The sequence below is a fragment of the Dryobates pubescens genome, chromosome 13, assembly GCF_014839835.1.
Source record: "Dryobates pubescens isolate bDryPub1 chromosome 13, bDryPub1.pri, whole genome shotgun sequence".
In the NCBI taxonomy this organism is placed as follows: Eukaryota; Metazoa; Chordata; class Aves; order Piciformes; family Picidae; genus Dryobates; species Dryobates pubescens.
This window is the reverse complement of record NC_071624.1, coordinates 11,880,925-11,893,436: the sequence shown is the minus strand read 5'-3', so window position 1 is coordinate 11,893,436 and position 12,512 is coordinate 11,880,925. Positions and strand designations below refer to the sequence as shown.

At 60.6% G+C, this 12,512-nt stretch overlaps 2 protein-coding genes across 2 annotated transcripts; one reads left to right on the top strand and one right to left on the bottom strand.

The window, feature by feature from the left end:
• The first annotated feature begins 481 nt into the window (after positions 1-481).
• POLR2H (RNA polymerase II, I and III subunit H) lies at positions 482-2,795 on the top strand. The gene is made up of 5 exons (XM_009903538.2): positions 482-613; positions 1,085-1,168; positions 1,849-1,942; positions 2,078-2,161; positions 2,277-2,795. Exons 1-5 carry the CDS (start codon positions 541-543, stop codon positions 2,392-2,394), a joined length of 453 nt encoding a protein of 150 aa, XP_009901840.1. The 5' UTR covers positions 482-540; the 3' UTR covers positions 2,395-2,795.
• Positions 2,796-3,220: 425 nt separating this feature from the next.
• Positions 3,221-10,538, bottom strand: THPO (thrombopoietin). Its single transcript, XM_054166581.1, has 7 exons — positions 10,442-10,538; positions 5,411-5,500; positions 4,931-5,369; positions 4,204-4,423; positions 4,031-4,117; positions 3,654-3,818; positions 3,221-3,555 (listed from the first exon to the last, which is right to left on the bottom strand). Exons 1-7 carry the CDS (start codon positions 10,536-10,538, stop codon positions 3,373-3,375), a joined length of 1,281 nt encoding a protein of 426 aa, XP_054022556.1. The 3' UTR covers positions 3,221-3,372.
• Between the last annotated feature and the right edge of the window lie 1,974 nt (positions 10,539-12,512).

Sequence of the window (12,512 nt, the reverse complement as noted above, 5' to 3'; positions counted from 1 at the left end):
CCCAACCCACCTCCCTCCACCTTCACGGTTCATCGGCAGGCCACAGGTGATGGCCGTCGCTTGTCCCTCCTCCACGTCGTTGGCGTGGGAGGTGGAGAGGCGGTGAGGGCTGCATCTCCTCAGCTTCATCCTTGGCTGAGTCTGCGCAGCTCATCACACTAATGTCCAGCTGCGGCCGGAGGTCGGATGCAGCCCCTCTGCCTCATGCCTCAGGGTTGTTGGGGAACCACAAAGTTCCCGTGGGGCAGCTCGGCCCTTCCTACGTGGGAGCCGATGCCCGAGAGGGCCCGCATACGGGGACCGTCCATGGCCGTGGGCTGCGCGACCCCGCGCGGTGCCATCCACGGCCTCGCAGCTCCCCCTGCCGGCAACTGTGGCCGGCGGGCACTAGGGCCGCACGGAGTCCAGCGCCGCTCAGCAGCGGTGCGCAGGCGCAGGAGTAGCCCCGCCCGAGCCCCGAGGCTACTTCCGTCCCGTGGCGGCAGGCAGTGGACGTCATCAGTGGGCGCCGGGGCGGGAGCTGGACGCGGAGCTGCCGCCATGGCGGGCATCCTGTTCGAGGATATCTTCGATGTGAAGGATATCGACCCCGAGGGCAAGAAGTTCGACCGTGGTGAGTGGGGACCTGCACCGCCTCTTCACTGGGCCTCAGCCCGGGCCTGCGCTGCCCTCCCTCGGGGTCCTGTGCCCTCCTTCAGAGTGGCCTGTTCACCTCCGCCTCTCCCCGTTCCCTGTCTGCCTTTCCTTCCGGGGTGGCCCCAAGTACCCCCTTTCCCTAGCCATCATGTAGCACTGGCCTCGCCATGTGTTGCCGCACCCGGTGTGCCTGGCTTCTGTGCCCCTACACGCTCCCGCGCTCGCCGGTGCGCTTTGTTCCCCAGCATGTTCTTCCTGCCTTTGCGCGCCTCAGTCTGCTCTCAGGCTCCAGCATCCATCTCCAAGCGCTGTGCAACCCTTCCTCCCAAATAGCTCCGGTACAGGCCTGCGGTGGGGCGAGGATAAAGACCTGGCCTGGGACCCTGCTCCCATCAAGCTCCTGGGACAGCTTCTCTGTCTTTGTCACTCACTCTGCCGCTCTTTGTAGTGTCCCGCCTGCATTGTGAGAGCGAATCCTTCAAGATGGACCTTATCCTGGATGTGAATATCCAGATCTATCCTGTGGACCTTGGTAAGTTATTTGGCCGCTAATCTAGAGCGTTGCTAGGATGGAGTGAGGTTAGAGGGGTCCTTGGAGAAAGACGACTGAGTTTGCTGCAAGCAAGGAATGAGCAGTGTCAGCCTTCCTTGGGTGCCTGTCCTGGCCCTAAGTTCAAGGAGGTAGTGGGCACTGTGTGCTGGGGCTGATTTGGATTCTGGTCCACCTTGCTGTATTTATGCTTATTTCCTGACAGCTCCCCAGAGGTGCTGTCTAGTGCAATTGCCTCAGGTGGTGGTAAGGTGAGCTTTTATGGACTAAATGTACTAAACAGGTGAGAAAGAGACTTTTACCTTCAGTGAAGTGCAGAAGGGCTGGAACTGCTGCTGCAGAGTCTTGTGTACTTGCCCAGGACTCAGACAAGCCTTCTGGAACTCTCCCTGTAAATCTCCTGCTGCATCCTATGAAAATAGCAGCAGTAATGTCCTGGTGACTCTGGGCTCCTTCTGATCTCCAGCTTTGATCATTCTGGTGATCAACATCTTATGGTGAGACAGGATCCAGTGTCATCTTTTCCTCATTCCTTGCAATCCTGTTGGAGAACTTCCAGTTGGAAGGGTAGTTCCTTGCCACTACCTCAGAATCTGTTTGGGCTGGTGCTGCTCTGGCTGTGTGCCTTGCCTTCTCACTGCTCTTCTGCCCTCTCCTTCCAGGGGACAAATTCCGCCTGGTCATTGCCAGCACCTTGTATGAAGATGGCACCCTAGATGACGGTGAATATAACCCCACAGATGACAGGCCATCCAGGTACAGGGGGCTACGTGGGGTGGATGAGGGAAAAGGTGCCGAGGGGTTGTGAGGTACCTTCTGCCAAAGGGTGCTCTGCTTCTGGGGGAACACCCAGGTTTGATGCTTCTCTGAACTCCTGGCATCCTGTCGCAGGGCAGACCAATTCGAGTACGTGATGTACGGCAAAGTGTACAGGATTGAGGGGGATGAGACTTCCACAGAGGCAGCCACACGCCTGTGAGTGCCTGTCAGCAGGAGGGGGAGGCTCTCTGGCATGGGGGAGGCACCAGTATCTCATCCTGGGCCTCCCATGGGATTCCCCACACTCACTGCTTCTCTCCTTCTGCTCCAGCTCTGCTTACGCATCCTATGGGGGGCTGCTCATGCGGCTGCAGGGAGATGCAAACAACCTGCATGGGTTTGAAGTGGACTCTCGAGTTTACTTGCTGATGAAGAAGCTGGCCTTCTAGGAGACCTGCCTCTGTGGGCTGCCCCAGAGACGTTCTGCTGGCAGAAAGGAGCGACCAGGAGCCCTCTGACCACAAATCCTGCCCCAGCACTCATGCTGTCTGGCCTCTTCAGAGCTGGGAGAGGAAGGTGCAAACCGCCCCCTCCTCATCCCAGCCTGTTCTGACTCCTGCTGGGATCTGCAGACCCATCTCCTGCATGGAGAGAGCTGCCTGACAGCTGAGTAAACACCATGCTGGGTGCCCTGTGGTCCTGCGTGCTGGGCATCTCCTCACCCCTGCCTTCCTGTGCTTCAGAAGCGTGTGCAGTCTCAGCTATGGTCCAGGACAGCTGCCTGTCTGCCTCAGGGATGGGAACCACTTCCTAAGGAACTGAGCTAGTCTAGGCTTGGTTTTGATTAAACTGGGATGTTTTTTCTATATTTGGCTCTGCTGGCTGAGAGATGAGGTTGACAGGGAGTAAGTACACCTGCATGGGAGGCAAAGGGGACCCACACCACTTCCCAAAGAACAGGCAGTCCAAAACTCCTCTGGGTTCTCTCATGGTAGCTCCCGTGCTTGGCAGCAGCCACCTGCCCTGCAGAGCTGACGACTGCCGCAGGAGGGAGCTGGGTGCTAGGCAGAGACCCGCAGCAGGTCTCCAAGGGGCTGCCTCTTGCTGAGGCCCCTGAGGGTGTTCGGTTGCCCTGCTAGGGGCACAGCAAGGGGGGAAGGATAATGCAAACCACCGTCTAGAAAAATACCTCTTTAATTGTAAAGCATTCACAGTACAGGAGCCTGCCTGGGTGGGAGCAGGGCCTGTGCCCACTGGCACACGAGTGTTGCTGCTCTCTGCCTTCGTAGCCTGCCCAGCTGTCGAAGGCTTGAGGAGAAGGAGCCAACCCTTTCCCTGCAGGTGCTTTTCCTGGGCACCAGAGCCACAGCTCAGTGTCTGGCAGGGTTGCTCTGACCTGGGACCAGGAGAGAACCCTGTGCACAGCCTCACCTGGCCCCACAACGAGGCTCTCTGCCACCCCCCTGGCCTTGCTTGCACAAGTCTTTGGCCAGATCATAGAAGAAGAAGCGCAGCTTGCCCTGCACAAGCTTCCGGTAGGTGAGGAAGATGCTGGGGACATGGGTCTGCTGCATGGTGCGTGGGGAGCAGCCTGGCTCCTGGGGCCCTACCTGAGGAGCAAGAGTGGGATGAGAGATGTAACAAAGCTGTTGTGCCCAGCACAGCTGGCACCTGTGCCAGAGTGGCTTGGCTCATGTGGCAGTCTTACCTCCCAGCTGAAGGTCTGCAGGAGTAGAAAGAAGAAGTTGGCATGTTGGTAAAGCTGGCTCAGCTGCCTGGCCCCACACTCGTGCGCCACGTGGCCCTGGGCCTCCACCACAGCGCCCACCACCAGTGCCAGGTCACAGAGGATCTCCTGACGCTTGGTCTCGTTCTAGGGAAGCAGGCAGTGAGTAGGCTGACTCTCAGGCCCTCATTCATTCCTCTGCCCACCCTAGGTCTGGATGGGGTCCTCCACCCCCTGTGCCACCAGATGTGCCCTATCCACAGGTTATCTCCTTCAGTACTCTTGGTGCCTGTGCCAACCCAAGCCTTCCCAGTCCCTGCAGGCATCCTGGTGCCAGCACTCTTCCCAGCCCCTCTCACCGATTTGGATTTCCACTGCTGGAGGCTGATGTCCACTGAAGGCAGTACTGCAGGACAGTCAAGTGTAGGCAGTGCCTGGCACTGGCCCTGGTGGGGAGAGAAGATACTGAGCTGAAGGACCAGGAGCTGTGCTTGTCCCTGGCCTCGGGTTTTGGTAGAGATTGTAAGCTCACCATTCTTTTCTCCATGTCTTTGGCCTCCATAATGTACTTCTGGATGAGTCTGTTGTCACAGACCAGCCGTGTTGGGCTGGCATGGTTGTCTTCCACTTGCAGGATGAAGGATGTGAAGAGGAGCAGTCCTGGGGAAGATGGGGTTACCTTTGGCAGCTCCAGCTGGGAGCCATGCCTGCAGTAGTCATCATTCAACCCAGCCTGATGCTGGCTTTGATGACTGCGGGAGGGGTGGAGGGGGATGTCTAGGGTGGCTGAGAGGGCATGGTGCTGCTGGGGGGAGCCAGGGCTTTTGTGTAGGTGGTGTGTGCTGCGGGCCACACAGGCACATCTGTGCCAGGTTTTACAGCTCCACTGCAGGCAGGGAGCAGAGCAGGGCCAGCCCTTCCGATGTGTGCCAGAGGCAGCTCTGGGTGTCACGTGCACTTTGGGGAATCCCTGCCTGGAGCATCCCGCAGCTGAAGTCTGCTCTGGCCAAGGGCTTGCCTGCCGGCATGCCACCACCCCAGACGCCTCTCGCTGCCCTTCCTGCTGCCAGACATCTCTCCAAAGGCCCTCTGTGCATCCACCTGCCTTGCTGCCCGCCTTGGCACTACACCTGATCCCAAAAACCCTTGGTGCAGCCTCTTTCCCTAGGTTGGGCACGGACAGATGCTCAACTGCTCTCATGTGCTAGTCATGGCTAGGTCCAACCAAACCAGAGCCACCCCTAGGGTTTGCTGCCCACCTGTGGGGCTCATCTCTTGATGTGCCCATGTGGGGGGCCCTCTGGCTTTGTGGACGCAGTGCTTGCTGCTGACGCCGTGCCCCTTCCTGTGTACTCCCGTCCCCCCTTTTAGCCGTGCACTCACTGGTTAACTCCATGCTCAGCTGGGGGCTTCGGCCCTGCATCTTCCACCCTGGGGCCAGCGGCTGCTCCCCGACTCCCGTCCCCCTTCCATGGAGGGCGGCGGTGATGTGGGCTCCCCGTGAGCCCCCCAGCCGGGACAGAGGGCCGGGAGCACCCCCGGACGGCACGGCTCGGCTCGGCGCGGCTCTATGGCTCCGGCACGGCTGCCCGGCCGAGGCAGCGCCGATTTCCTGTTGTGTCGCCGCTGACCTTCGAGCGAAATCGCAGCGGGGGCCCCGGGCCCGGGGGAGGCTTCCTGCCTCCGGCCGCTTCCTCCCTTGGCTCAGGGCGCGGGAAGGGCGTCCCCGGTCTGCTCACCTGCCCCCTGGCCTGAGCTCTCAGCTGTCAGGACCTGGGCGGTTAGTGCCTCGGCCGTGCCTGTCCAGGGGGTGACGGTGGCTCTGCAACCTGCAGAAAGATGGCATTAGTGATTCTGACCATCAGCCCCGATGGGGTCCTGTTTCTGGCTGTGACAGTCAGGCATGAAAGCTACCAAAACCCCTAACCTAGAAGTAAGCTCCAACCCCTGTGACCCTCATTCACAGGTGGACCTCATCCCTGGTCAGCTTCACCCACATTTGGAACCTGAGCACTATTACCCTCACCCAGAGGTGAAATCTGACCGCTGCATCTGTCACCCTTAGTTGCTACTCAGGGGGTGGAGATCCTCATGTAGCTGATGCACTGGGAAACCCACCGTGCTGGAGAGTGTGATAGAGCATAGGAGTCTGGCTGGTACATGGTTTCCAGGGCTGTTTCACTGGGGGTATTGGTTGGGAGTGGGACAGATGAAGCACCCACAAATGCCTCTTCCTTTTCTGGGTAGGAGAAATACCAAGCATCTGCCCAGCACCAGGCCCTGGCATGATCATCACACACCCCAGCAAAACCAGCCTCTCCAGGGCACTCTGGCTGCTGAGGTAAGGGGTGCACATACCCATACCTGTGCATACACGCACGTGTGTGTTCCTATGACACACGTGTGCCCTCCCCACGTGCACACATCTCCCTTGTGCACCTCAGAGCGACATGCACACGCATGCTTCCTGCAGCACACATCAGGGTGCACGCTCAGATAACCCCCGGGGCTGAGCAGCCCCCCACACGCTTCCTCCTCACACCCCTGTGCTTGCACGTTCTGGCACACTCCCTCCCCTGTCCCTGCAGCCGACAGTTCCCGGCAGTGCCTGGCCGGATGACAACAGTCAAGAGTAAACACCTCAGCCCTGCTCAGCCTATCCCGTGCCCTTTTCAGCCCCTGGCAGCCCACCTTGCAGGTCACAGGGTGCCTGGACATGGGGTCCAGCGGGTGTCACGGCTCTGGGGATGAGGCTGGCAGCCTGGCAGCTGATGAGGCTGGAGGCAGCGGGAGCTGGGAGCAGCGGCGTCAAACACCGCCGGTCTTCCTCTGTGTGGCCGTGTCCCGTCTCTGCGGACGTGACAAGCTGCAAATGCACCCACAAGCACCCTCGGCCCCTCTGCCAGCACTGGCCCTGCTCCCACCACCAGCCCCTTGCCAGTCCCTGCTAGGCTCCCACCATGCCTGGATCCTTGTTCCTCCGTGGGTGCAAAACCATTGAAGATGTCAGGCTGGAGATCTCTGGTGCCTTGCGCTCTCTCATTGCCTTCATAACTAGGCAAAAGGACCTATCAGGGGAAAGCAGAGGGCAGATGAAACTGGAGGTCTACTGGACCCCAGTGGCCACCGAGGCACCCCAAGGTGCCTACAAGAGTCCCTTCACTCCAAAACGCTCCTTTTCAGCTGTGTCAGAAGGTGGTGAGCAGAGCCTGTGACAGTGAGCAGCTGGGTATTATTGAACTGAAAAGGGCCATGGCTGGGGAGGCAGAAGGAGCCATGATGTTTCTCCCAGCCCAAAACCAGGGATGCTGCATGCTGTGGAGGAAGATGGTGTGGGGGCAGTGAGGAAGTCTCAGGGACCCCGGAGGGGCTTGGGGCTCTGGCTGAGATGAGCAGGGCTCTGGCAGGAAGGGGGGGGAGCAGTGGGGCTGCACAGCTGGCCGGATCCTGGTGACAAGTTTCCCACCTTTCCTTACAGGGTGCAAAGTGCCAGGAATCCCACTGCGGGGGGCAGCCGTTCACACCCACTTCACCGAGGTGCTGAGGGCAGCTGGAGGTGCCAGGCAGTGGGGAGGGGAAGGGGGATAAGCACGTGGATGGGTGGCACAGCTGTTGTCCCCGCAGGCCAGCCAGATGTGCTCAGTGGGCACCCCCAGGATGTCAGTGCAAGGCAGGGGGGGCATGGGAAGCAAGCCTGGGCTTCCAGGGACAGGGAGAGGGGGATCCCAGCCCCCTTTGAAGCCCCCATAAAAGGGTCCGGCATAAAGGGTGGAGAAAGTCAAAGGAACAAAGAGAGCAGCTAATCCTGGCGTGAGCAAACACCCGCGTTTGCTTAGGGCCCAGCTGGCTCCGGGGCCAGGGAAAGGAGAACAGCAGGGTTCTGGGGGTGCCAGGCAGCGGGGAACCCTCTGCCCAGGCTGGCCCCTGCCCCAGGGACAGGCAGCCTCTGGAGCTGGGTGCTCCCTGCCCCCTCCGGGCCTCTTTCTACATTCGCAAATTTCCAATAAACATCCGTGGGCAAATCCTGCTCCCCACACCCTCCGCACCCTGCATTGCTGCCCACAGCCTGGCCCAGAATGGCACTGTGGTGCTGCTGGGCGAAGGGGCTCGCAAGAGGATGCTGCAGTGTGGGGGTGGAAGGCAGGCTTTGGCAGGCTTTTCACTGTTTCTGATTCCCAGCAGGCCACACTGTCCAGCATAAAACTCTGCGTGCTGACCAGAGGATGCCCATGGGCAAACCGTCCAGCCTTGCACCAGGACACCTTGTGCCAGTGATCCCACTGACATCTGTGGTAATCCCATCTCTTTCTCCATCCTCCTGTTTGGCCCGTCTCCCCACCCCAAAAGCAGGGGCACAGGATGTGCCAAGGGGGCATTTCATTCCTCTCTCCATCTTGCAGGGCAATGAAGGGGTTAATGCCAGGCAGCCGAGCCGCAGGTGGGCGCAAGAATGAAATTCCTTCTCGCTGTCCTGCGAAGTCTGGGCACAAATATTTGCCTGCATGTCCGGTGTTGGGGAGGGGGGAGACCACCATCACTCTGGGAGCTTGCTAATCCCCATACCAAACACAGCCTCCCTATGCCCCACATGGCCCATGCCTTCCTCTTGCCAGGGTCACCCCACAAGGTCTTTAAGAAGGGGACATATGGGGTCAGGGGACACCGGCACCTTTGGGTGCTCCTATAAGCAGGGAGCTCTATGCAGTTGACAGGGCGCTGAGAGCAGGCACAGTGACCCAGAGCATGGCCAGGAACTACTTGTCATGGTGGACAAGGCTGCTTTTGGGTCTCCATCCGGGTCCCCGAGCTGTGCCTGCTGCAGTGGTCCAGGACGAAGGCAGGAGCCTCAGCCATCCTGCTATGCCAGAGTCCTCCATAATAAACTCCATGTGTCTGCAGACGGAAAGCAGCCACTTTTTCCCCGCTCCGTCCACCCCACCAAGCCACATCCCCCTCTCTTACCTGTCACCCCCAAAACGCCCTCCATCCCCAGACCTCCCTGGCCTTTGTCTGGGGCTGCTCAGCCCTGCAAGCCGCCTACCAGTTGTGCAAATATTGCCGGAACGGCTGTAATCCCCGTGTCCAACGTGAATTATGAGATATTTCCACCCATTACGACAGCCCCCCCTCCCTGCCGCGTGTCTGCGGGGCCGGGGGGATTAGTCACGGGGCAAACCGCGCTCAGCACAAAGCTTCGGGGAGCCTGGTGGCTCCCCCTACCCCATGACAAGGCAGGGGGGTCAAGGGTTTTTTTTTTATGAAGAGAGGGGGTGCCTTCTGCACCTTCCTGGCTTTGGGCTCGTGCCTGGCATGGGGGCAAGGAGGGGTTGTTGGGGTGTCCAGGAGGCAGTGGGAGGCCATGGGGAGGGACGCTGGGGTATGCGGGTTTGCCTCAATCTCATCCCCACGGAGCAAAGTCTCCTTTCTGCTGCCCCAGGCCTGGCTCATTTTCAAAGCCATGAACAGGCAGCAGTTAATGAGGCCAGACAATAGGGAGCTGTGTGGGGCAGGAGCGCTGGCATCGATGCCTGCCACAATGCCTTCATGCCAGGCATGCCATGACCCTGATATTGTGGCCCACCAGGACCCTCAGTGGGACCCTTGCTGCCTGGCAGGGCACGTGCCCACGGAGCTGCAGAAGCACTGCAGGCTGTTCTGGAGAGTGCCCTTGGGTCATCCCACCCACATTGTGCCAGGACAGCACCCCACAAGGCTACCACCTCCCTGCCTAGGGATGAGCTGGACAACCACTCCTGGCGGAGGTACTGGAGGGGTGCGGATGTCAGACAGGGTGGCTGGGGATGCTGAGGGACAGCTGACTCCATCCCAGTGTAGCTCCATCTGTCTGCAGCGGGCAGCCCCACTGGGGCTGTGCCTGTACCAGGCCCAACCCCAGAGTGCCTCAGAACCACCTTTGTGCTGGGTGATGCCAGCACACCTGTACAGGTGCTGGGAAACAGCTAGTGGAACTGGAACACTTTCCCAACACAGACCCCAGCTGGCACCACCCCTTCCCCATGAGCACAGGGACCCCTGAGGCTCTGGTAAGCTATCTCACTCACCTGGGGGTAGCCCCTGGCATTTTCAGGAGCAGACAGGGTGGTGGATGAGGGATGCCCAGGCATGGCTGGGGCATTCCTTTCCTGCCTGCCCATGCTCCCCCACTGCAGCAATGCTGCCTCATCCCTGGGCAGGGATGCCTGGCACCCTCTTGCCCTGCCAGGCCCCAGTCTCAGCCTGATAATGCCAGAGCACCTTCACAACCCCCCTCTCATTCACTGCCACAGTTTCCCCCATGCCAAGGGATGCAGCCAGGCATGTTTCCTCATCTCTCTTTCCTTTCCCTGGGAAGGGGGAGGGCGCTTCCCTCTTTGCTTCCCTGCTCCCATAGGCAAGCCAGGAGACTGTGACGAGCTCTGGGTTCCCAGAGCCAGCACTGGATTCCTGGCACTGGCGGGGCGGCTGGGAGCCATTGCCTGCCTCCTCCCTACTCAGCTCTGCTCGCATCCCACTGTCCTCCAGGGCTGCTGCTGTGCCACAGCAGGCACCACACGACAACGCTGGCACAGCCACGTGAACCCCAGCCCTTCCCTGCCCACCGCACTGCTGGATCCTGGACCAGCAGGGACGTCGGGACAGAAGAGAGGGGACAGGTCAGTGGCAGGGACATCGGGACAAAAGAGACGGGACTGATCAGTGGCATTTCTGGAAACAGTGAGGAGGGCAATGGGACTGGGGATGCCATGCTGCTGGGCATAGTCCCTGCTTACAGAAAGTCCTGTCAAGCAGCAGGCCATAAGCGCGGCCATACTCATGGCTGACCAGGGCCCTGGCAGTGTCCAAGCTGTGGTGATGCCAGCGGGCCATCCCTCCAGGGAAAGCCCAGCTGTTCCTTGCTGCCTTGCACCAGTGCCAGTTCCTGCCACAGGGCAAGACCCCAGCATGGCTATGCCCCTGCACCCCACTGCCCTCCCTGGGAGAGCTGCTCACTGCATGGGGATGTCTGCCAAGCCATGACCGGGAACGGGATGAAGCAGCTGCAGGCAAGCTGGGGACGGGCAGCTCTATGCAGTCTGGCATCGGGGGCATGGGGCAGTGGGCTGCAGCCCCCCAGGCTGCTCACGGGACTGCAGGGCAGCCCAAGAGGAGCTTTCTGGGGAGGTCGGGGCCTGTTGTGCTCCAGCTGTGTCGTGTTTCCCTAGCTACACCGCACAGCTGGCCGGGTGTTTGTACCGCCCAGAGTTGATTTTGGCAGCCCTGTGCTTCCCCCTCCTCCGCTCCCCACTCTCCTTCCCCTGTCCGGGTGCTGGACGGCCACACACCCGCTATCTGCCCCCCCTCCCTGCCACCCTTGGTGGGAATGGCAAGACAGGGACATGGGTGGCACATGCTGGTTCCCCGTTGCCCCCCTGCCCCATCCCACAGTGCATGCCTCAGTTTCTCCAGCTGGATGACGCTCTCCCCAGGCTTTTCTGTGGTGTCTGCTCACTGCCCGCTGCTGCCGTTCACTATCCCAGGCACATGCAGGTGAAGAGTGGAACCACTGCTGGGTGCTGCGCTCTCAACCTCTTCCACAGCTGCCCACTCCCTTCCCTGGATAATGGAGCCCAGGCTCCTGTACTACCACAGCCACTGTCTGGTGTGGACCAGGGGTCCTGCTCCAGAGCCTTCCTCTGCCCAGGGAGGGCAGTGGCTGGAGGGATTTGGGGATGTTAAGGGCACACATTGTGGGGTACATGTGACTTTGCAGCGTTCGCTGGAGATCCGGAGGGCTGCGCATGCTCTGGGGGCCCATGTTCAGGGCTGCTGAGTGGATGGAGGATCTGTATGTGCTGAAAAGGGGGGTCTGCAGCGGGTCCATGGGACACAGGGGACTGTGTGGGTGGACAATGCCCTGCAGTGTCCCATGTCCTGGGATGCCAAGTGACCTGGAAGGGGGCTGAGTGGATGGAGGAGTCCCCAGGATGTCCTCATGCCTGGAGGGGCCCAATAAGCCCTGGGAGTGCTCATGGCAGAGAACGGGCTGTGTGGAGGGAGAGCCACCAGTACACCTCATGCCCTCGAGGTATCCCATGCAGGTGGAGCGTACATGGATTGAGGAAGGAGGTATTTGAATGGGGTGCTCCACAAATGCCTTATTCCCAAGGGGCTTACGAGGGGCAGACTTATTCTGGGGGGCAAATGTAGATGGGAGCATACCCAGGATGTCCAGTGCCCAAAACCACTCCAAGTTCTGTGGAAGAGCTGTGGATAGTGGTGGTGATGTCTCCATGGTGTTCTATGTCCCAGTGGGTCTTGTGTGAATTGGGAGAGGTGATGTTCCCAAAATGCCCAGCCCCTGGCTGTGCTCCATGCTCTGAGGAAGGGTATGTGGATGAAAGCTTCCCTCAGGTACCCTGTGTCCGGGGGCTGGAATGTCAGCGGGGATGGTCTGCACCCGGAGGTGCCCCGTGCCCGGGGGAAGAGGGGGCAGTGGATGGGGGTCGTGTCCCGGGACGTCCCAAGTCCGGGGGTACCTCATGCCCAGCGGGGCAGCTGCGTGCCCCGGGAGTGCCGCAGGGACGGCCCGTGCCCGGTGGGCCCGGAGCACCGGGACGGGGGGGTATCGGAGCACGGCTGGCGAGCGTCCCGTGTCCGTGTCCCAGTCTCTCCCGTCGTCCCGTTCCCCCCCCACCCCCGGGCCGGCCGCTGCCTGCGCCTCATTAGCGGGGCCTTTGTTTGCACAGGGCTCACAGCTCCCGCTTGCCCATGCCGCCGCCTATAAAGCGGAGCCGGAGCCGACGGCCGGGCAGAGGAGGCGGCAGCAGCAGGCAGCAGCGGCCGCCCCCCCCTCCCCGCCCC